This window comes from Natator depressus, chromosome 2 (assembly GCF_965152275.1).
Source record: "Natator depressus isolate rNatDep1 chromosome 2, rNatDep2.hap1, whole genome shotgun sequence".
NCBI lineage: Eukaryota > Metazoa > Chordata > Testudines > Cheloniidae > Natator > Natator depressus.
In genome coordinates this window covers 82,849,151-82,874,126 of record NC_134235.1, presented here as the reverse complement: position 1 = coordinate 82,874,126, position 24,976 = coordinate 82,849,151, and the positions used below count along the sequence as shown (strand labels likewise).

Genomic DNA, 24,976 nt, shown 5'->3' with positions numbered 1-24,976 from the left:
AGTCAGCAGCAGCACTACCTCCTGTACTTTGCTATCACTAGACAAAGCTTTTTTTTTTTTTTTTTTTTTAAAGGGAGCTTGCCTGCCAACTGGGTTTCCCTGAGCGCTCAGCTCACATTGTTTCCATGAGTCATTTCTAGGACAGCCACCAATATTGTAACACTTGACTCACACATCGCCTGGAGCCAACTTCTTAGAGCAGAGTCTTCTGGGAGGAGTCTCTCACTTCTTTGCCTATACTAGGAGCAAACTGGTTGTCCTAATAGTTGGCTCATAGAGAGTGAGGCCATATGGTCTATGTCTACACTAAAAGATATGGCTTGAAAGCATGAAGCAGACTTAAGGCAGAGGAAAATACACCCCCACCACACCACCCTTAGCATGCTGTATGCCAAAGCAAGTAGCTTTATAACACTTAAAGCTGCACTGAGGTTTCAGGGAAAACAACATATAGGTTCCAGGGGAAGACATTTAGTGTGCTTTCTGTCACTGGCTGAGAGACAGCAGCTCCTCTACTTAGTAATTTTCCTACTATACGCCACACAAAATCCTAGCCTCAGCTTAGCTATAACTTGCTCACTGGAAACCAAGAATGTGCCAACAACTTTTGCTGAAGATTGTGTTCAAGTTCCAATAGAGATTCTGATACTTTGCTTATAAAAACTATAGTCAAACAAATCTATGAAGAAACTCTGACTCACAATTCCATGATAGAGTAAAATAGTTTCTTCTGTAGCGCATGTATTAAGCTTCTCAAACTGACCCTGAAAGCTGAGCTATTCTGTTTCCAAGCAATGAACAGAGTTTTTAAGGAGCTTCCCAAAGCTACCACCTCAGCTGTAACAAGATGTTGACTAGATATATATTTATCATACCTCATCAGAGGAAAGAGAGTGCTTACCTCCTAACAATTGTATTCAGACAGACTAAGCTGTTCTGGATTTATCAGTAGAAAAGTTAAAATATTTACACACTACTGCTATAAATAAAACTATTAAAAACATCAGTTTATACATTTTACAAATCTGCAGCATGTTCCCACTCAGATATGCTGTTGGATTTTTTTTCTAGCCGCAAAAGGGATCAAAATACTACCAGATTTACTGAGCTAAAACATAATTTGACTGGTTACTTTAATGAAGGCACAAGGAAATCTACAGTGGAGTCTAAAATTGATTTCATCTACTCAGGCCAAAGGGAAGCCTGCCATCTGGTTGCAGTACATTAGAGTACATAATGTAAAATGCACTCTTGTCTGAAAGTTTGTCACTGCTGCTACAAGTAATGTGGTTACTAAAACAAAGACTAAAGAAAATGTTTTTCAGTTTACTTTGTGTATTTAACAGCACACTAGCTACAGCCAGCTTTGATAGTCCCTTCTGTGGCTGGTGAGTTTGACACGTAGTATCAGGGCAAAGAAATTTTTCTTAATTGTAAAACCTCTGAAAATTTGGTACAAGGAAGTGTAGTTTTTGAAAGGTAGTCCAGTTGAATGCACCTTTTCTAATAAATCACAGATAACAATTAAAAGTTTCCCATTGCTAGCTGTAGCACTCATACTGGAGGGAAAGATGAGGTTTGTTCTCAATGTTTTTTGTCTTAAGCTTTCAAAGCCAGGCGCTATGACTCAAAGGAAGCTTCTACTTGTCCTCCTTTTTCCCATATCAGCAGAAAGTGACTCAGTTTTGCATCAAGTACTTGAGTCGGGGCCAAACTCTCCCCTTACGTGTGTTTCCAGTTGAATATGATGTGATTGATTTATTTTGCAACTGAGAATGGAGGTTTGCCCTTTGGACAGACAAACAATATCCTTTTTGCCCAGAGTAACCATTGTCCATAATTCCCTTGAGCTACTTTTCTCTTAAATGAAGGCTGCTGACCCAAAGAACAGTTGCTCAGATACTAAACAACCCAATATCTGGGCAGAAAGCAGGTCAGTCCTATGTAATTATCACTTCGTCATCTCTGCACAAGTGGAAACATGAAAGTAGCAGAGCAGAGGACAAGAATTGTAGGATTTCAAATTACCAGGTTTAGGATTATGGAACTGATGGTGATATGGGGGAGGGGATGGAAATTGGCAAATTGTTTATTAAGGAGTAATAAAAGAGCCAATTAGAGAGCTACCTATCCAGCCTGGGTACAAATTTACTGTTTGTACAGCTTGGGGGAAGGAGTTAAACTGTTGTAAACATGCCTTTTACAGTGGCAGTACTTAGAAGTCTTGTGGGGGGAGAAGGCAGAGTTAAATACGGATCATAAACCCACCACTCAAATCAAGTATATAAAATGAATATATTAAAGCTTCAAATTTTATTTCTTCTGAATATCTTACCCTTCTTTTCATGAGGAATCTAGACATGAGCAATGGAAGGATAAAGAAGAACTCCACTAAATGTGGAGTACATTTCATCAGAGTCAGAGTAGGCCAGCTTGCCCCCAGTAACTACAATGTTTACTTCATCTCCTGCTTTCAGGTGAAGAACGAGATGGAATGTTCCAGCACCACCACAGGTTCGTTTCCTTGATCGTGGTTTGTGATACTCAAGCAGTTCTCTTCTATAGCCAGCTGTGTGAAGCTGAGCAACGCTTGCATTGGCGACAGACAGCACTGCTTCTACGTACTCATCCCTTTCAGGAGCAAGGACAGCGGTGATCAGATAGCGCCCTTCATAAGGAGATGTGAAGATGCCTGCAAAGACATTTAATTAGTTTTACTGACTGAAAACTCTCCAGTGCAGTAGGAATAATGACAAATTCATTTTAAAACTACGAAAGTTATCCACTTGCTCATACCCAGATCTCTGAGTAAGCACTGTAGAGGAAGGAAAATAAAGGCCCATTTGATATAGAAATCTCACCACCCTCTGCTCTATCTGATGTGTTTCTTGGGCTGACAAGAGGCAGTTATTCCATAGCGTGTGGATTTAAAGTGGAATAGTTATTCCAAATGACACCCATGTGTAGACAAGCCCTCAGGCTTTGTCTGGAACAGGATTTCAATTTGTGGTGTTTGCTCATATTATCTACCCTGATATCATTACCACCACCTAAAACTCTAGCCAGCACAAAGTAATAGTTCTGTACCATGTGCCACAGTTGATCAAGTCAAACAGTCGGGGGGCAGCCTAAGTAGGGTGGGCATCCAGAAAAATGTGGAAATCTAGGTTAGGGAAAAAAAGTGAGTCTGGGCATGGAGGACAGGTGCCCACCCCACAGCTGGTGGCAAAAAGGAAGGAATGGAGGATTAGATCCACAAAGGGACTCCGGCATTGTAACATTCAGCGCCTGTGGGGGTTGAGGAGTGGAGAATGGGCACATGCAGTGCAGGTCACATATACCAAGGGAGATGAGAACTGGGAAACTAGGAGCATGCTACACCCATGGGGACTTAAGCTCAGGACTAGGTAAGGGTATAATGCATCCGATGAAGTGAGCTGTAGCTCACGAAAGCTTATGCTCAAGTAAATTGGTTAGTCTCTAAGGTGCCACAAGTCCTCCTTTTCTCATTGAGATGAAGTTTCACACCCATCTGCATGCCTCCTGGGGTATGCAGTGGCAGTTGCAAATGTCATGAAGCTTTCAAAAGAGGAAGGCAGGCAAGGGAATGCCTCAACCACTCCTGGGGCAAAGGGGGACTCTAAATTCCTCCATCACCCACTTCTCTCCCATCTGGGGTAAAGGCTCTGGGATTTGCTATCAGCCTCTCCTGGGCACAAGTAGTGTACAGAGCCTTGGCCTCCAGCTGGTACCTGCACTTCTCACAGCCCCTCAGTTTCCACTTTCCTATAACCCTCCAACAGTACCTACATCTAGAGGAGCCAGGAACTAGTGGCTGAGGCGCAACTACCTGTGTCCAGGGAACTCCATCATTTGCCCCCGAAAGGGTCCTTCAGTCATGTCCCCCTCACAACCACCAATTTCTCAAGCAACAAAGGAAATTCACTAACCAAAAACATTGTTAAAGGGAAATTAATGTTGTAAGCAGGGCCTTGTACGCTTCCAGAACATAGAGATGTGTTTATGGGTACCAGCTTCTAAGAGATAGAAAACCAGGAAATGTAGAATTACAGTCATGCCTCCCATATCCTTAACTCTGCTCCGTCCCCTAATCGCTGCTGTGAGGAGTCATGGAGATTACAGAGATGGCAGGGGTGTTTAAATTTTCTGCTACCAACTTTCATGTTCTGGAAGGATACAAGGCTCTGCTAAGCAACCTGAATTCCCTATAACAAAGCCTTTTTGTGAATGTATAGATACTTGCACTTAAAGGCTGGATCATCCTCCAGTGTGTGACAGGTAGTTTTAACCAAGGTGTGTCTGATTTATACTATAGAACTATGTATTTTGTTTCTCCAGCACAAGCACCCTGGTAACACTCAAGATAATCTAATAATGTCTCTATCCCATGATATTGCCCAACCAGCTTCCCAGCTCCCCTGTATGTCCCTTTTTGGCTGTTACCTGTGTTAGGATTATAATAGTCTCCATCATTCACAAGCACTTTGTTAAAATGGACCACGCCCGCGTCACTGGGAAAAGGCTTCTGGGTAAGACCAGCCGAAAAAGACACCAGAGAGGTGGCAGCAGCAGTAGGTCCTAGAATGGGGAAGAGAACAGAATCCAGAGCCAATCAGAAAAAAGATGTTGCCTTTTACTCTTGGTGCTTATAGTAGAGTGAGTTTGTTTGTAGTCTTGCACACACATTGTTTTCTGTCAATCTGGAGAGGCTGGCATGAGTGCCACTGGGTCATTTTCCAATTACCTCACCACAAAAGGACTGAGAGCCATAACGTTTCCTCCCATATTACAACCCACCCACGAGCAGCAGAAGAGCTTGGCAACTGGGTTCACCTACCAGAGTGTTCTTTAACACATGCTCCTCTTGAGAAGAAGGGTCTGCAAGAGGAATGGCCTACAGTGCCATGGGAGTGTTGCCATAGACTTCACTGGGGCCAGGATTTCAACTCAGGTGTTTCATGCTGCTTTCTGAGCTCCCTTCTTCAGGAACTATGCCGCCGCTGGCTGCTCCTGCCTGAATAATCCCTGCCAACTGTGTGCCATACTCTTCCTGAACTGGAGTTTTCTCATCTCAATCCTTCAGCCCGATTCCCTCAGCTTTGCCTGGTTCATCTTCCTGGCTGATATCCTTATTCACTTCTCCAGTCAGTGATAATGCCCTGCTCCTTTGCATGGTTTGTGCTTCCTCTCAGAAGATCATTCTCCACTACTGGACCAGCACAACAGCTCTCAAAGACTACCTCTGGTCTTGTTTCTCTTAGACACTCTGCACTAATGCTCTTTGGATTAACATTCCTATCTTTACAAAGATCTTACAGCTGAAATTGCTTCAGATTTTCATATTTCCCTAGTACAGCATCCACTCAGAGTTTTAACTACACGATACAAAAGAGAAATAGGAAAAAAAAAAAAGACAACTGGGTTTTTTAGTAGGTAGTGAGTGGAAGAAGGCAATGCAGCCAATCCCACCCATACCTAATACCTTTCAAATCACTCAAGTCTGTCAGTGGCTCTCACAGTAGCATTTGGAGAGGTCGAACATGACCTCTTGCAAGGTCTCCACTGTATGCCATTACCTACCAATTCTGTTCTTCCCCCAAGATTGAAGTTATTTTCTCTGTCTGAGTTTCAGCTTTGAAAACTCAGTATCTCAAATAAAAGCATGTTGCATTGTGGAACTACAAAAATAGAAAGAAAAGCATAAATAAAAATGTAGGTAACACGTGCGTCATTGCTGCAGATAGGCAGGCAGTACAGTTTGTTAGCCAGGGTTCTCATATGCAAGAAAGTCCTTTGGTCAGTTTCGGAGTGATGTGCAAGTTAACATTCTGTATGCTCCTGTCAGTTAGATTCTGGTAGGGCTAATTACACCTACTTATATGGAAATGCGTGGGAATCTAAGTTGATGTAATTTGTATGCTGAGGAGTCATAAGATAGTGGAGTTAAAATATTGGGGTGACCTAATTTAGCTTCCATCTGCTCCTGCTGCACTCCTCTCTTCTGGCTTTTTAGCATGTAAGTTACAGGACCTATGACTCCTCAAGACTCAATGGGCTGTATTCAGAGATGAAATAGAATCCCACAACCAACACACCACACTACACTTCACACACAATTTCCTCTTCCCTCCCCCACGGAAAAGATGACAGAGAAAAATCATGGTGGCTAGCTGCCTAACCCTGCCCCCGCCCCCCACTTCCACCTGAGTGGGGCCCCCCTCCCCACACACACAGCTGGAGGAGCCCCGACCCTTCCCTCCCACCTGTGATCAGCCCAAGCTGCTCCAGCTCTCCAGCTGCGCCTCCCCTCCTGAGACTCCAAGCCACCCCAATCTTCCTGAAGAACCTGAGCTTTTAATCATATTAATAAGCAAAAACTTCCCTCATGCAAACCGCCAAAATCTGCAACTGGGAGTCCGCTGACAGCAGCTGCGCCAGGGGAGGCTCCCCTGGCCTATTACACCCATGGAAAGCATGAACCACATGTGACAGATGTTCATCAAACTGCTTAATGCATCGGACGGCACTCAGATACTACAATGATGAGGACAGTATAAGAACATGTATAGAAAAGGAAGCATAAGTTTGTAAGTTACATGTCAGTCAGTGTGTGAGAGTCTGTCTGAGTCTATGGAAGTGTAACTTACTCCTTTTCAGATGGTGGGTCCTGGAAGGATGAAGTTACATATCATAGACCTCTGAAATTGCCCCTAAGTAAGCCTAGGGGCTTGTCTACATGGCATGGCAAAGCGTGCCAGAGCGGTGTTATATTAATGTGAACTAGGTATCTTTTGCACTGCGCCAGTAGTGTCTACCCAGGGCAGTTAGAGCACAGCACATTAGTGTTTTTTACAACTCACACCGCTGTACTGCACCTTGCTGGTGCCATGCAGACAAGTCATAAATAATTTGAGGGAATCAGGTGGTATAAAGCAGCGTAGCTCCTCTGAAGTCAATGAAGGTACATTGATTTACGTCAACTGAAGGTCTGGCCCTGAGGTGTGTGTCGGGCTGTTTGTTTGTTTGCAACACTTGCCACTGAAGTCTGGCCCCCAAAAACACTCTCTCTGCTTAGTTTAATTAGGTTTCTCCCCTAGATCTGTTAAAGGACAAGATGCAAGCGAATTTATGTTCTTCCAAATCCCACCTTTGAGTTCAAGGTGACAGAATGCTCACTGTGTAACCTACTTACTGGTCCCCTTAAATATCCATGTCGCCTACCCAATTCCTCTTCAAATATCACATACCTAGACATCAGCCAATTTCAGCAATTCTTAAAACAACATCTTTGCAACAAGCTTTTGTGAATTGAGCTCTTCCCTCGAGCCTAACAAGTAAACACAAACAGTAAACAGCTAACGGTGCAAAGGAAAATACAGAGAAATTATTTATCTCAGGCTCATAGATTTAATACAAGCGAATGCAAACCAGAGTACTGTCACCATCAGTGGTGAGAAGAAAAAGTTCTAAAGTGATGGATAGAAACCAGACACGGTCGTAGAATTTATGGCAAGAAAGGACCACTAGTAGTTCATCTAGACTGCCCTTCCATATATCACAGGCTACCACCACCCAGCACCCGCACACCAACATTAAACCAAAGTATTACAGCCCAAAGGATAATATAAGAACAGTGAAACTCTAGTATAAGTATGCAACCTTCACAAACTGTGTTAATGAAGACTGTGGAGAGGGAAGCGTGAGAGGAAATAGTTAAGGCATAGGACTGAGAGTCAGAAGATCTAAGTCCTGTTCCTGGCTCAGTCCTTGACTTGCTGTGCGACTTAGGGCTCTTACAAGCTCTCTCATCAATTCCCAATCCTATTTGCCATGGCCTGTGTCTGAAATTTTCTCAACCCCTAATGAGCAAAGATTCTAAGAAAATGGCTCCAGACTCCATAAAATTCTAGTGTGTCAGTTTTATCTGCTGCTGCTATTTCTGTCAACAATGATTTAACTAAAATTGTTCTGGAGAGAGAGAGATTAGGAGGATCCACTTTGATCCTGTGTCATTTAATCTTTCTTTGTTTCAGCTCCTCTGCCTGTAAAATACAGCTAACGTTTACTTCCTTACCTCATAAGTGAACTATAAGATTTAATTCATTAACATCCGTAAAATACTTGAAGAGCTTTGGATAAGAAGTGCAAAGCATTATTTTCTTGGATTTTTTTAATTTTTATTGAACTACAGGTGAACTTGAACTTTAGCCGTTAGTTGTATGTCAGTGGCTATTCCTCAACTTGAAGAGGTTAGATGAAATTCTCTGATACAGAAAATATGGAAATCACCACCCAAGAAGAGGATAAGACCAGTCCAAGGGATTGGAGCAGAGCCATCAACTCGGCACTTCCAGAACTGTAGAAACTATACAGGAGAAGAAGTTAAACGAGTGCTGGGTGGGATGGTCTAGTAATCTAAGTCTCAGGCTTGAAAAGCCTATTGTTTTGGGAAGCACACATTCAAATACACGAAGGGTCAGCTCAGGCCTATGTTCTTTTGAGAGATAAACTCAGTACATAAAATTGATGGGATGTGGGTCTTTGGATGAGAAATTAAAAATGGGGGTCCTGCTCTGCATGGATGTCAAAGATTTGATGACACCTTGGAGCAGGGATTCTCAAACTTCATTGGGCCACCCTTCTGACAACAAAAATTACTACGTGACCCCACGAGGGCAGACCGAAGCCTGAGCCTGCCCAAGCCTCACTGCCCCAGGTGGGGGGAGGGAGGGGCAAAACCCAAGCCCCACTGCCCTGGGTGTGGAGGGGGCCCAAGCCCAAGTGCTTCAGCCTCAGGTGGGGGGGCCTGTAACCTGAGCCCCACCACCCAGGGCTGAAGCCCTCAGGCTTTGACCGCAGGTGGTGGGGCTGGGGCCCCGGCTCTGGGCCCCAGCAAGTCTAAAGTCAACCCTGGCAACAGCTGTTTTGTAGGGTGCTAATTGCTATTCGCTGCCTTTCAGTGATGTTTGTATGTGTACACTGCAGTACTAACTACCAGGCTGCATCCTCAGCTCTTATAAACTATCACAGCTCCACTGACATCAGCTGAAGATCTACACCAAGGTTTTTATATCATGTTCATCACTGTGTTATATGAGTGCATCTGATATCTGAGTTTGTGAGGCACTTTGAGATGGAGGCTGTTACATATTGGGTGTGTATATATAATGTAAATAATACAATTATTTTCAGTTTTACTAATTATAGTCTAGAGCAATTAAGAAAAAGCACAGAGATTTAGCAAAGGAAATCTCTTTACTAAATATTCCTCTCTAGCTGGGAGATTGGGTGGTGTCTATTTCCTTTAATATATTTCCGGAGTGCAAATAATGGCTGCCACAATAAAACACTGTTTACGTATCTCATCATCATTAACATTTAAAGCATATTATACTGTTATGTTTCATACAATTTAACCATCAGCCAGTGAAAATACTGTTGTCTATAAAATGCAAATACAGGTACAAAGGAAAAAAACACTGTGAGTATGATCTTAATACGTATGTCTAGACATTTATCATTGCTTTTGTTGACACCAATAATTTTTTCCTTTATTTCTTATCCCTTTCCAGAACCCTAACCTATTGCTGCTTGTTCCCACCCCCACATTTCTCAAATACAAAGCCACCTCTAAGGCTACATTAAGTTTCTAATCTGTTAGTTTTAACCTCAAGATTGTAGCATGAACTCTTACAATTGTCTTCATGTCAATTCCCAGACCAATTTGTCATGCCTTGTCTCTGCAATTTTCTTAGCCCCGGAGAACAGAGTCCTAAGAAAGTGCCTTCAGAGGCCATAAAATTCTAATGTTTCATTTTTATCTGTTGCTGACATTTCTTCAAACCAGAATTTGATTAAATCATTCTCTGTGAAGAGAGTGTAGGAGGATCCATTTGATCCAGGATAAGAATATTCATTGCTTAGATATAAAAAGGGCTAAACTAAAAGATTTTTTTAAAGGCTGTAGGGTAGTCAGATCACCTAGCAAACTAATATTTGGGCTAATCAAACTAATAATTCATTTATTGAAAGGTTTACACTTTTTGTAATCCAAATGTATTGGCGTATAGTGATGCACAGAAAGGACAACAGTTCAAATAAACTAAACTAGTTTATTTAACTAAACACTCCGATATAGTGCTTGCAACCTAGACATGCAGCACTGAGAACCTGTAAGTTAAAATGAGTATAAACAAAAGTGAAATTGGTTTCATTATTTATTTCTCTCCTCTTGGACAATGAAAGTTAAAGTGAACAAAGGGCATAAACAATGAAAAGTAAATTGGATTTTTTAAATAATCTAAAGTATTCTTGGTAAAATAGGTAAGCAATGTGCTTGTTTAAAATAGGATAATTAAGTCAACAATAGTGTTGCAAACTGAAGTTTGTGATATTTGGTGTTTTTATTAAAGCTCCAGCTTCTAGAGTCATATGATTATGTAAGCATCTCAGTTTTCATTTGAAAAGAAAAATATAAGTTATTAGCCCTGAGGGTTGCAGAAAAAAGTATGAAAAAAATTAACCCTTAAAGGCTCAAAAACCAGAAGGCAAATAAAAAGAACCCCCAAATTATTATTTTTTAAAATCTGATTTTTACCATCTCCATGAAACGAGTGTTTGATTTTTTTGGGCTTGACTCATTATTTTTGAACACGTGGGGTTGGCAGGACAGTATTAGCGTCCCTTTAAAGTTAAGGCTAAAATCCTGAAAATGACCCATAACTTTCAGTTAGTTCTCTCAGTAGTGACTTTCCAGGCAGTGAAAGAAAAAATTAAAATATATGTTAAGTGCCACTTTCTCCATTACATTCTCATACTCCACATGCCCTGTGCATCCTCTGGGCCAGAACAGGAGTGCTAGTGTGAATAAAAAGGGGAGAAAGCTATCATCCCTGGTGGTTGTCCCTTTCCAGTATAAAGAGATCAGAACTGTGCTTGTGCCCTAAAAGCGTTCACATTCTTGCTCTTCAATTTCACCCTACTAGAATTTTCTATTTATGAAATAAGTGAATATTTGTTCAAAGAATTCCTACATAGCAACTGGATTACCTTGCGAGTCTGTAGAAGGTGGAGAAGATTTTGGATACCCTACAAAACAAAAGAAGTTATGTTACACAGTGAATAAGAGTACAACATAGTCTAAATATCACAACAGTTTAGTAATATTTTCTTTTTATCAAATAGCAACTCATTTAAACAAGTGCACAGTATCAGAAGGCAGAAACTCGTACCACTAAGACTGTTAAAAAAAACAGCAGCAGCCATAGCAAAGGGGACCATGTTCCTTATTACAGTGCATCGGCTCTGTTGTGTGTACTGTGGCAAAACAGGTTATTTTAAGCTACCCTAGTGGCACATATTTCAGAGTAGCAGCCGTGTTACTCCTGTTCTTTTTGCAAATACAGACTACTTGTGGCACCTTAGAGACTAACAAATTTATTTGAGCATAAGCTTTCGTGAGCTACAGCTCACTTCATCGGATGCACGACTGAGGACTACACAGCAATCATACTGAGATTATGCTGGGTGCAGCTTTGGCTGGGGAGGCGAAGTTAGCTTGAGGCCTTCTTTCTGTCTCCTCTGGTCCTGTTGCCAGCTGCGGCCAAAATAGACATCATGCAAATTAAATTAGCCAAAGGCTGTTCTCAGATAACAACTCTAACATATGCCAGTTAAGCATCATTTCATATCCTGCAGGGGACTGGCAAAGTGCTTCACACTCCAGTTCTGCCACCTTCTATCCTGTAACCAGCCCCAAAATGTCCCCTGCACCCAGGCAGCTTTAATGTCACTTTGTGGGAAGAGTAACAAACTCACTGCTGGAATCTGACAGCTCAGCTTGTCTTACTGATTGATGAAAGGCCCTGCTAGTCTATAATCTTAGCAGAGCTATGTGTTGTTCTATATTTCAACATAACATAAGTCCAGAAACACTGGCTTTGGGGTCTAATATTATGAAGTGATCACTTGGATAACATTTCAGTTTGCTCACCTGGTGCTCCTGCATATCCTTCAGCTATGGGCATGGTATACTGACCATCTATGCCTTTAGGCCGTCCGCTTCCTGACATTACAACTGTGCCAGGAGGACCAGCCTGTCCAGTCTCCATAATGATCCCAGTTGATCCAGGCAAAAGTGGTAAAGTGGATGAACCTGGTAATGATGGTTGTAGTGGAGTTCTTGGTTGTGATGGCTGAAGAGGGGCTCCTTGTTGTGGTGGCTGTATTACTATTCTTGGCTGTGGGGGCTGCAGGGGTGTTCTTGGCTGTGGGGGCTGCAGAGGAGTTCTTTCTTGTGGTATCTGCAGTGGTACTCTTGGTTGATTTTCAGCTAAGTATTTGTAGAGAGAGGAAAGTCAAATATTATCCATCTGAGAAAATTCATAAAACCCATTACATTTATACTTCTGTAAACAAACAATTAAACTGCGAGTTTTTGTTTTTCCATTCTGAAGATGGAATAATAAAAAAATCAATGTTCTTCTGTTTTAAAAACTTTATGACACTGAAAGCAGATCCAGGGTCACAGTTTACTGAAAAATTTTTCATTGTTTGGAAGGGTCATTGTAAAAGGACTTTTCCAGTAGGAGAGCCAGTGTACTGTATGATATCAGTGCCAGATAGTGTTGATGTGATAACAGTTGTGTAGCTGTTCTATTTCAAAACCCTTTTGATTGCATTTACAACATATTTGTAAAAAATTTAGTCCTAACTGAATCTTAGAAATGTAATGTCTTCCTGAAAGTGAATGTCTGTTATTTGCATGGGGGGTTAATTTTTATATAGATTTAAAAGATAGGAAGGGTGCTAAAAAAAGTTTCTTAGTGCAAAGGACCTTACTCCCAATCCTTGCTCTCCATCAAAAACCTGCCTTATTCATTTTAAGCAGTTCCATCTCTATTTGAATTAACCACAGAAGATAACTACTATAATATATACAATTTTACACTTGTCTAAATCCATTGACTTCAGTAAAATTAGGTCTGATTTACACTGGTGTCGGTGAGATCAGAATCAGGCCCATGAACTACACAGCATGGCAATGTATGTTGAGCTTCCATTTCCTTCTCTTTTTAGCATTGTTATACAAAAATCATTAACATCTGAAAGGCAAAGGACATTCAAAGTTAAGGATAATAATTGCCCCTTAACACTGCTCACTGGGTAACATTTTCAAAAGGTCCTAAATTATTTATGAGCCTAAGACTCACTGCAAGTCATTGAGTTTCATATGCTCCTTGGTCTCTTAGTGTATGGATATGTCTATACTACAATTAAAAACTGGCAGCTGGTCCATGACAGCTCACTGGAACTCAGGCTAAGGAGCCGTTTAACTGTGATGTGTATGTTTGTGCTTGGGCTGGAGCCAGGGCTCTAGGACCCTGCAAGGTAGGAGAGTTCCAGAGTTCAGGCTGCAGCCTGAGCCCAAACGTCTAGACCTCTATTAAACAGCCCTTTAACCTGAGCCCCGTGAGTCTGAATCAGCTGGCACAGGCCAGCCCGGTGTGGCTAACTGCAGTATAGACATTTCCCTAGGTGTGTCTGGAAATTTTACCTATTGTGCCTAAATTGTACAGTACATATGACACCTAATATTATGCAATGAAGGTGAAATTCAACCCAGTGCAGATGTTGGCAGGATGGTATGATATGTACCTGGCTGTTTTTTTGTATAGGAACATGTGAAGACTGCAGGGCAAAAGTATATCATTCTATTGGCTGGCTACAGCGGTAATTACAATGGACACTGTGTGGGTGAAATGTAAAATTTTTGTCTAAATAAACTGGAGATTGCAAATGTATAGACTCCAGCAGTTTGAATCACTCACAAGGCCTTTTACATTGAAGGGGGAAAAAGTAGTATCTACCACAAATTCGAACTCTGGTGAACACAATGAAAAGGTATAGGGTAGTAATAATTTGTTTATTAATCTATTTGTAGTACTGACTTAGGCCTTGTCTACGCTACAGGGATAACGTAGCTGGAGTCAATGTAGCTTAGGTAGATTTACTGTGGTGTCTACACTGTGCTGTGTTGACAGGAGACACTCTCCCTTCAATTTACCTTAATCTTCTCATTCTGGTGGACTACTGCAGCCGACCGGAGAGTTCTCTGAGGTTGATTTTGCTGGTCTTCCCTAGACCTGCTAAATCGACCCGCCCTTCATTGATCGCAGCAGTGTCGATCCCTGGTAAGTATAGACAGGGCCTTAGTGTTGGTTATTGTTTGCTATTTGTGGTGATCTTCATTTGAATAGTGAGGGAAGTGTACCTCCATGGTTTAGGCCAGTGTGGAAAATGGGAAGAGTTTGTGACAGTGCATGATCAAATCCTAATTACACACTGAGATATGCTGTCTGTAGTCCTGAGTCTCTAACAAATACGCTGGAATTCACAAGTGTTATTTTAGGACTGTTTTGGTAAGAACTTTGCCCTGCAAATGTGACATTTAATTGAAGACGACAGTAATGAGAAATCCTGCATCTTCACTCTTATCTTGGGTGGTTTGTTTCTTATTCTCCATCTCAGAAAAGTAATTTACCCATGGCCTTACACTCTTTTGGAAGGTTTATCTAAAAAATTCCATGCTCTCATAGTACCTGCATCATGCGATAGCTCCCAATGAAAAAAAACTCACTGGCCCTTCCTGGTTGAGTTTTGTAGACTGATACTAAGTTCTAGAACTGTAATGAGAGGGGAAAATTAAAGAACCAGGCACCACAAAGTTTTGCTGAAAGTTACCTAGGTAATTCTATCCACAGGATACAGGATTAAAGAATGGAATATACACTTTTTACTGATTCATATAATATTTTTTTGCTTTCATCATGACATTAAACTACTGAAAAGTTATACTTTAAAAACTTTTATAAGGGCAAAGGTGAACTGCAAGTGTTTAATTTATTCCTAACTGAATAATACCTGCGTTTGATTTTTGATCTAATGAGGCAGTCACTAATCTCAGTAACATGGATTTAAATCTGAAGTCCAGGGAGATCAGTAGAGTTACTTCAGATTTGCATTGATATCATTGACAACACAAACTGGCTCAGGAGTTTTATTTCTTGCCTGCATAGGTTTTTCACTTCTTTACCTTCTCTCCTCAGTTTAGTTAACCTCGCTTTAGGCCTCCAGCCAGGGACACGCAGAATGAATTTGCATGTCTGACTATTCCCCCCCAACACACCCCAAGCTCTTACAGTTTAAACCAAAAGCCTTAATACCTTTGTAACAATGTTTGGCCTGGTTCTGTGTGTTTAGTGTGGATATCTATACATTTGAAAATACCCAGGTATACCAACCCCATTTTGGAAAAAACTCATAGGCCAACTATCCAATGTGCATGTTAGCTGAGAAGCATCACCTTTACGGTTCTGGCAGTTTTCAAATGCCTTTTTGGCCTTTTGTACTGAATTGCATTGTATCATGGCATTGTGCTTTAAAATCACTAGACAAAGACAATAACAGACAGCATATTTTTGGACTGAATATGTATTACCAAACCAAAGAGCGAAGGCAAAAATTCCCTGGTGTAACTCCACTGAAGTTATGGTGCAAAATTAGGGATCAATTTGGCCAAATCAGCTTGTATTGTGTTGAGTAGCACATAAAAGAGAAGTATTCCCCATTGTCTACAAAGCAATTGGAAAGGCAAGCAACAGAGCTTAGACCATTATTATACTTCAAATTAGTATTGGGGCACCCTCTTCACCAGCGGTGTTCACACGGCTTTCTTTAGTATCACCCGCCTGGTCATTCTCAGCTTGCTGACCTCAAATGACTGTCTAAATTAAGCTGAGGAGAAACACCCCCATCCAAAGCTTAAAATGCCAATTCTTTTTCCCTTGCTTTTAAACTCCACTGGTACTTTACTGAGAAAAAATACATTGGGCGGGGGGGAGGTGACAGGTATGTGAAACTCAGGTTGGACTTTGTCATGGTTCTACTCTTTCTAGCAATGTCATGACAGGCAGATCAGTTCCATTTCCCTAATGATACATTGAGCAGACAAGAACAATGACAGGGTGAAATAAACTAGATAACTAAGTAGTCAGTGATTCCACTGACAAGAATCAAGAAGAGCTATGACTTCCAAACTCCTGTTGCTGACAACGGATTTGACAATTGTCACGTTACAAAAGGCTGTCTGGTGTATCTGGCAGAGGATATACTGAAGTTTGTGCCAGAACTCCTATTACCAGTGTTACAGAAAAGTTTTTACCACACATCCCTAGGTGTAGTAATTTAGGTATACACAAGGTTTCATAAAAAGTAACTATAGCAGACTGCTCTTAGCAATTTGTATGTTTGAAACCCCTCTTCACAGATAATTACAAAAAGAAATAAGTGGATTGAAATAGTTGTAATCAAAGCAAACTAAAATCCTGAAGCCATTTTTGGCAGCAGACCACACTTTTTCTGGCTTCAGCAGTGAATGGCAAAAATGTATTAACAAGCTACATCTAAAGAAGAGATGATTTTAGTGCCAGTTTTAGTGCAGTATCATTTCAGTAATATGCTTCTCTAAATGCTAAAGTGGCACAGAGGGTTACAGAGGACCTATTTACACATTTTATGGGATTATCTAGTCTACTTATTCATAATGAGCCAAAGCTTGCAGTCTTGCTCAGTCCTAACAGGCAAACTTCATTTGAAGTTCTAAATGACAAAGATTTGACCTGTGGTTTATATACAGTACACACAATAACTTATTACCCTGCAACATTAGTTTAGACTGAGTCATTTAAATGTTCTTGGCTTAAAAAGGCCTGAATATAAAATTTCAAGCCAAAGCAGCCATATTCCTGGCTTCAGACTAATTTGCCTTTGCTCAGTTTAGTTGTCTAATTGGAGCGTGGGAATTCTAAAACAAAACCTTGTAGGGTATCCTTGTGTTACCACATTCAAACAACTGCAGAAAGAGGAATGTGTTACTATTCTAGTCTCCTAAACCAAAATGACATCATTTAAATGATACAATATGTTGGCAAATAGTACCTAAATCTAGGTATGAATTTAATATTGATCTATAAGCCAGAACTGAAAAACCACCAGTTCAAAGTAGTAAAGGTACCATAGAAGATATTGCAATAAGACTCATCAAAAAGTTAAATCTTAGCGGAATGATGCACATTGATAGAGACACATCTTGTTCCAAAAACAGTATTAATTGCCAAAGGGAAAAAGTACAAGATGTAACTGCCTAGTGGAGCAAGGTTCCCTAACCACTTGCAATGGAGTCCCTCTGTTGCCAAAAGCTTTTTGGAGCTGCAAACATGAAGACTTACTCAGACTGCTGTGCTGGATAGCATTATTTTATTCTGAATCACTCTGGGATGTAAGTATTTGCTTTATGAACCTCTTTGAGGCCACACATATTTGAGGTGAGACGTTACAGTTTTAAATGCTTGTATTTTAGTCTCTAATGGCTGGGTCACTTCTCAAGGGTCGCTGTAGGTACAGTTTATGGAGACCATATAAAGTGCTATGAAACTGAATTATACTATGGAAATTATAATACTGCAGTAGATTTAAACAAACATAATCCATGAAGCTGTTGAGAGGTCTGCTTTACATTGCGTGGACAAGAGTGTGTGTGTGTCCGCAGCAAGGAAAAAATCTTGATCCCTTCTGCATAGCAGGTGCAGTTTCAATATGCATAACATGGGGCTATAGTCAGGATTGTGTGCAGCAGAAGTGGTGTGCATCTGTGTGCAGCAGAAAGTGAAGTGGGGGAGGAGCAGGGTGGGCTGGATCAGAGGATCTAGTCATGGGACTGAAGTAGCCACTATAGAGTGGTTCTTCGGCTGTTCCACTGCATGGGAAGGAAGATTCCTCCCTCTCCTCTCCTGTCTGCTTCATACTCAGCCCAGCTTCTTGTATTTTGGGCCAAATCCTTGTGCCCAGCTCAAGCATTATATGTTTTATATAATCAGACAACTCAGGAATCACTGACTTTGAAGATCCCAGTTCACATCCAATGTAAAATCCACCAGCACAGTCCATCTACCAATACCGCAATAAGTCTTCTGTGAAACTCAGTGTAAGTGAACTACAATGAAGGGCTAGGCCTACTCTCCTGGCCGGTACCAGTATTTTTGATCTTTATTCTTTCATTAAATTCCAACAATGGATTAATCAGTAGGCAGGCTCACGGCCCTCTCAGGAGTATAATAGAGATGCATACTCCAGTTAGATGCTTTGGGAAACACAAATTGTTCAAATGACAAGAAAAAAGCAAGAGATATTAATAGTGGTGAGGGATGGCGGTTTTTCTGTATGCAGCAGAATTATAAAAGGTTTTGGGGGGCAAAGGTATGGAACACAAACAATAATCTTGACCCCACTGTTCTGGCCACACATTATTGATATTAAATCACACTGGCGGAAATTAGAAAGATCTGGTTGATAACTGAAGTAATGGCAACTTCTTGAGTCACCAGAAGATAATGCTGCTTTGACCAAATGGTGTCAGTGTGTGCATTCCTCTCTCACGTGGCTTCTAATAAGATGATCACATTTAGACTGAATAACAGAAGGGGGTTTATTTCAGGACATATGTAGTCTATTTTTGGATTTTATATATATCCTTCTCCTTAGAAATTCCCCATTATCTTGTATTTCTATGGGAGCTGGGTCTAATCTGGCACAGAGTTAGGAACTAGGAGTGAAATCCTGACCCTGTTGAAGTCAATGGTAAAACTCCCATTGACGACAATGAAGCCAGAATTTCACCTCCAGGAAATTTCTTGGAGTTATGAGTCTTCCTTGCATTCTTTGCTTAAATTAGTGGAAATTTGGGGTTGGGATTTCATGTGGGAAGTTCCCAGAAGAGATGGTTATTCACCTTGCACAGTAACTGTGTTTCTTTGAGATGTGTCCCCTATGGGTGCTCCCCACTCTAGGTATGCATGCCTCAGATCGGAGATTTTAGGTAATTGTGTCTGTTCTGCCTGCATATGCACCCCCTGCAGCCTCATACGCTGCACGGTGGCTACATATAGCTGCACAGGCAAACCGCCCTCAGTTTCTTCTCTATCCCAGAGCAACATTGTAAAGAACTCCAAAACAGAGGGAAGGAGAGCAGGTAGTGGAACACCCCCACGGACACTCATCTCGAAGAACAACAGTTACTGCACGGGGGGGGGGGGGGGGGAGCAACCGTCTCTTCTTCTTCGAGTAGTGTCCCTACGGCTGCTCCACTCTAGGGGACTACTGAGCAGTACTGTCTACAGAGTCAAATCTCAGATTGAAGATAGTACAGTAGAGCCAAACATGGCATCAGAAGCTGAGGCATGAGTAACCGCATAGTTTTCAGGAACTGTATGAATGGAGATCCCAGTTGCGGCTCTATATATTTCTGTGAGGGGAACATTCTTAAGAAAGGCTATTAAAGTAGAGAGGGATCTCGTGGAGTGAGTTAATATTCCAGGAGGAGGTTGACGTTTGGGAGACCAATAGCAATAGGTAATGCAGCCAGATATCCATCATTAGAGTCTGTGCTTGGAAACTGGAGATCTTTTAGTTCTGTCCACAATGGAGAGTAACAATCTGGGAGATTTTCTAAAGGGCCTAGTCCTGCCTAGGTAAAAGGCTAATGCTCTCCTGAAACTGAGTGTATGTAATGCCTCATTTCTTTTATCCCAGTGTGGCATAGGATAGAAAACTGGAAGAAGGTAAGTTGGTTCATGTAGAAGTCCAAGGATACCTTTAGTAAGAATTTGGGATGTGGTCGCAAAGTGACCTTATCCTTAGAAAAGGCTGAGGAGAGGGGGATATGCCATCAGAGCCCCTCTCTCTCCAACTCTTCAAGCAGAAGTAATGGCTACTAGAACAGTCTGATTTCATAGATGAGTGTAAAAGGTAGGGTGACCATCCATCCTGTTTTTAACAGGACATTCCCATATTTAAGTCCTCTTGCAGGTGTCCCACTTTTTTTTTTTTTTGAAAAACGGGCAAATTGTCCTGTATTTTCTGCTCCCGCTGCTGGTCAGTCAGCACAGCCCCAACCCCATCTTGTTGGTGTGGGCAGGCGGTGGCTGGTCAGTGACAGCACTTGGTGGCCTCAGGCCAGATAGAGAGGCAGGAAGAGGCGACATCAGGTAGGAGAAGAGGCAGCCCTGTGTGTGGGGGCAGGGGGCACCCCCCTATGTGAAACCTAAAGCAGGGGTTCTCAATGGGGGTCTGCAAGCCCTTTAAGGGGGGGGGGCCTACTGGGCGCCAATGCTGAAACCCAGAGCCTGAGCCCAGCGCCCTCTGCAGGTCTAAAACCCTGAGCCCAGCACCATCCGTGGGGCTGAAGCCAGAGCCGCGGGGCTGAAGCCCCGATCCCCAGTGCTCCCTGGGGGGGGAGGGCAGAACTCCCCTGAGACCATGGGAAGAGTTTGGGGGTACTGGGGATGTTGCCCCCCAAAACTGCAGTGCAAGAGCGGGGCAGTCCAGTGGCAGCTCCATACCTCCCACAACTCCTTCTCTCCTGCCCCCTGACAAGTTCAGAGGCGGGAAGCTGGTGCCGGGCAAATGCGGGGCAGCTGCTGCTCTGGTTGGTGCCATGGAGCAGGCAGCCATAGTGTTTCCTCTTCTCCTCCTGCTGCTGTTGCAGGGGGTTGATGCTGCTCCTCAGCTTCAAGCTCCCTTTTCTCACGCAGCCGGTAAGAGCTGCAGCGGGAGGGACCTGGCTCCATGGCTGGCAGAGCCCTTGGGGAACAGGGACCACAGGAGAGCCCTCCTGGTACACAGCCCCTAGCTACTCCTTCCCTGCACCCTGAGCTACCCCCCTGCCCACACAGCCCCTAGCTACCCCCTCCCTGCACACAGCCCCTGGCTACTCCCTCCCTGCACCCTGAGCTACCCCCCTGCTTGCACACAGCCCCTAGCTTCCCCTTCCTGCACCCTGAGCTACCCCCCTGCCCGCACACAGCCCCTAGCTACCGGCTCCCTGAGCTGTTTTCAAACTTTTTGAGCTGAGCCTCGCACCTTTGAATTATAGGTTTTGGTTGTGGCACCGGGATGCGCAACCAAAAGACAGGCTGGGTGGCCTGCTGAGGTGAATCAAGGGCTGGAGCTGGCTTGTGCTCCACTGGCTCCTGCCCCCCAAATAGAAGTCATACTACACCTATGCCCGAGGCCCCTCCCAGCCCAAACCCCCTGAGAACCCCCTCCTGCTGCTGGGCCCTGGCATTTTAAATAGCATGTTCTAATTGATTGTCTTTGAACTCATCTGAATACGAGCAATTTTACCAGGTGTCCCGTATTCAGCACAGGCAAAGATGGTCACCCTAGATTGAAAGGAGGGCCTTTTAAGGCATCTGAGCACCAAGCTGAGGTCCTGTGATAGTGCAGGGCATCTGATTTGTGAGAAGATGTTTGCCAATCTCTTCAGAAACCTCCTTGTTGTAGGATAAGCAAAGACAGAAAAACCCTTTACCATATGATGGAAGGCCGTTATAGCTGCCAAGTGCACTCTAACGAAGCTTAGAGACAATCCTGTCATTTTAGCTCTAGGGTGTAATCCAGTATAACTGATAATGGAGAGGATGTAGTTAAAGATGTCTTAGATTATACCAGTGATTGAATCTCATCCAGTTTTGTACATAGGTATTATGAGTGGATTGTTTCCTATGATGTAACAGCACTCTCGTTACATCCTCGGAACAGTCTGCTTCTAACCCTGTGAACCTTCTATCAGCCATGCCTTGAATTGAAGCAGCTCAAGGTTGGGGTGAAGGATTTGACCGGCACCCTGTGAGGGAAGATGGGGAAAGGTCTGGAGGGTAACTGGTTGACAGACAGAGAGCCAGATGAAGTAAGGGAACCATCTTTGTCTTGGCCACATCAGAACCACTAGAGTAACGCTGGCCTTGTCTTTTCTGATCTTGAATAGCACCATGGATATCGAGAATGTTGGGGGAAATGCATACAGCAGGCCTGAACTCCAAACAAAGGTGAAAGGCTTCCCCTAGGGAATGATGACTCAGTCCGCCTCTCAAGCAGAACTGAAAGTCTTCTTGCTCTTTGGGGTGGCGAACAGCTCTATCTGCAGGTTGCCCCAACACTGAAATATCCGGTGGAGTGTAATGCAATCTATCTCCCATTTGTGATCTTGTAAGAAAGGCCTGCTGAGGGCATTTGCTGCTGTTTGATATTTTGGGCATCTGATATTTTGTATACCCAGAAGGTAAGCTGCTGAGATAATGATCTGGTTTCGTATGCACCAATTCCAGAGTCTCCTTGCTTCAGCACAGGGGGAAGGTGATCTCGCTCCCCCTCGAAAGTGATATAAAACATTCAGGACAGGTTGTCCATCATTTTCTTCATGTACTTGCCCCCGATTTCTGGAACCAGGAAGTACCTGGAATAAAATCATTTCCCTCTGTATGGCATAGGAGCCATTCAATAGCATCCAAGTTTAGGAGGATGTCAATTTCCTGTCACAGAAGATGCTCATCTTTTAAGGTATGCAGTGACTTGTCATTTTTTTCTGCAAACAGCTTCAATCCATCGAAAGGAAGGTCCCTCAACTGTATTTTGGGACTTCCCTCAGAAACCCTGAGAGCTGAAGCCAGGAGGGCCTCCTCATGACTGCCATGGAGATAGAAAGAGCAGCTGTACCAGTGGTGTCCAGGGAGGCCTGCAGAGTTGTTCTTGCCAGCGGCTGACCCTCAGCAATGATTGCCTAAAATGGTTTCCTCTACTCTATTGGAAGATGCTCAATAGTTACTATGGCTTTATTTCACCATGAGAGCTTGGTAGTTGGTGAACCTAAAAATTGTAGAGACGTGGATGAATAGGACTCTCAGCCAAATAAGAATAAGTCAAGTCGCTGTAGACCTCTAACATAAGGTGATGAGTTAGCATGGTGCTGTCTTCCACATTCTTTCACAGTGTCCACCACAAGGGAGTTGGGTGATGGATACAAAAATAAAAATTCTGAGTCCTTACAGGGAACGTAATTTTTTTTTGTCCATCCTGTTACAAGTAAGTGGTATTGTGGCCAGGGTATGCCAAATTATTTTTGCATGGTCTAGCAGGGCGTCATTAATCGGTAGCATGATGTGGGCAGATGATGATGTGTGCAGAATGTCTAGCAGCTTATGCTGTGACTCCTTAACCTCCTCAAGTGGAATTTCCAAGGAGTTCTCTTTCCTTTTAATAAGGTCCTGGAACGGTTTAAAAATCATCAACCAGCGATGGTGGAGAAGGCATGGCAGCTTCATCTGGACAGGAGGAAGATATGTTAGCTTTTCGGGTGATTTCCTTGTCCATTCTCACTTCCTGCTCCTCAGTGATCTCCTCCTGTGGATCAAGCATCCTAGAGCGAGAGAGAGAGAGAGGCTGGTGAGGATTGTCTTCTCTCTGGATGGCAAAAACACTAGGGGCCCTGGCAAATTGCTGGCAATAAGCCATCCAGAGTTCCAGTATGACCAATGAGGTGGTGCATAGGGCAGGGGTGGAGGCAGCACCCAAGGGTGTCCATACCAACTGCATGGGGCATGTCTCTCACTGGGATATGCGGATTCCTTGGAGGTCTCAGGAAAGAAGTTTCCCTGATAATGGAAGGGAGAGCCCTGAATGGCAATGTGGGAGACTGATGAGAAGTGCCCATCTTCCTCCTCCTCGACACTTGGTAAAGGTGGAGCACTCAGACAGATAGATGGACACTCCAATGTTACCAGGTGAATGTCTGGAGACCGAGAGGTGTTCAATACCAGCAATGGTTTGGGCCAAAGAGAGGGGATTCAAGTGTTTCTGTTAATGCCAGGTCTTGCGGGAATCAAAACGCTTGTGGTACTGGAGCAATGATTGATACCGATGAAGCAGGTTGGCAGAAGTAACTGTGGCAGAGGGAGCAGTCGGTACCAAAAGTCTTATGTGCTCTGATGAATAGTAGGTGATGGTCTGGTCTTCTGTGGTGCCAAAGTGCTGGGTATCTAGTAGACTCTGTTGGTACCAATTTAGAAGAGCTGGTTGTCTTCTCCCTCCACTCCAATCACCAGATGCTACCAATCTTCTGGAGCAGGAACACTTAGAGTCTTTTTGAGAGGATTCCATAGATTTCTTTTTCAATGCTCTAGAGGAGTGCTGTGCCGAGGAGGTTGAAGTGGTTGACTTGTTGGGAGACCATTGTATGGGAGGGTCCCCTGGCCAGGGTCAGAAGCCAGTCAGAGTGAGCTCTCCATCATAAGGCGATGTAGCTTAAATCCTGCTTCTTTCTGGCTCTCGATTGTAATGCCAAGCAGAAGTTATACTTTTGGGGAACATGTGACTCCGCAATGCAACGGACACACCAGGAGTACCTGTCAGTGACTGGGATAGGCTCGTGGCACGAAAGGCAGTGTTTAGAACCGGGCATGCCCTTCCAGCATTTAAGTTCCTCTGAGGGGAGGGGGAAAAAAAAACAAAAAAAAACAAACAGGCGAAAGGACAACTGGCCTTATCCTAAACAAATAAAAATTATTACAAAAATTTACTTATTTTATAAAATTACTACAACTAGCACACACAAAGGAAACACTAAGAACTACCACTAACTAGTAAGATATGAAGAAAAAAAATACAGTTGAGGTAAGCTCAACTCAGATGCTGCTAAGGCTCTGTTTCAGGCCAAGGCGATTGAGAAGGAGCTGAGGTCAGTTCACCCGCAGAGCTCTACGTAGCCACTGTGCCAGGCACAGGGCTACAGGGGGCACATGCGTGGGCCGAACAGACACTGCTATGTACAATCTTTGATCTGACGCACATGCACACCTACAGGGGAGCACCAATAGGGGCACTACTTGAAGAAGAAAGATTTTTATTTCTGTTATCAAAATACACATTTGTTGCTGTTTAAACAATTAAACATTGTCATTTTTTTTAAAAAAATGAATTTCCATGCCAATGTGCCTTATCTAGCATTCACAAGCCTCCCTTCTTTACTTAATTATCCTGTACTTACATGAAAATAACTTCAGAG

The 24,976-nt window shown here is 42.9% G+C and overlaps 1 protein-coding gene across 1 annotated transcript in view; it reads right to left on the bottom strand.

Moving 5' to 3' along the window:
- Nucleotides 1-24,976, bottom strand: part of EMILIN2 (elastin microfibril interfacer 2) — a 61,995-nt gene continuing 37,019 nt past the window's right edge. Inside the window, exons 5-8 of the mRNA XM_074944549.1 lie at nt 12,014-12,352; nt 11,071-11,109; nt 4,465-4,599; nt 1-2,692 (exon numbers count right to left, since the gene is read on the bottom strand). Of these exons, the coding sequence (XP_074800650.1) occupies nt 2,355-2,692; nt 4,465-4,599; nt 11,071-11,109; nt 12,014-12,352 (851 nt within the window). The 3' untranslated portion in view covers nt 1-2,354. The remainder of the gene's footprint in view (nt 2,693-4,464; nt 4,600-11,070; nt 11,110-12,013; nt 12,353-24,976) is intronic.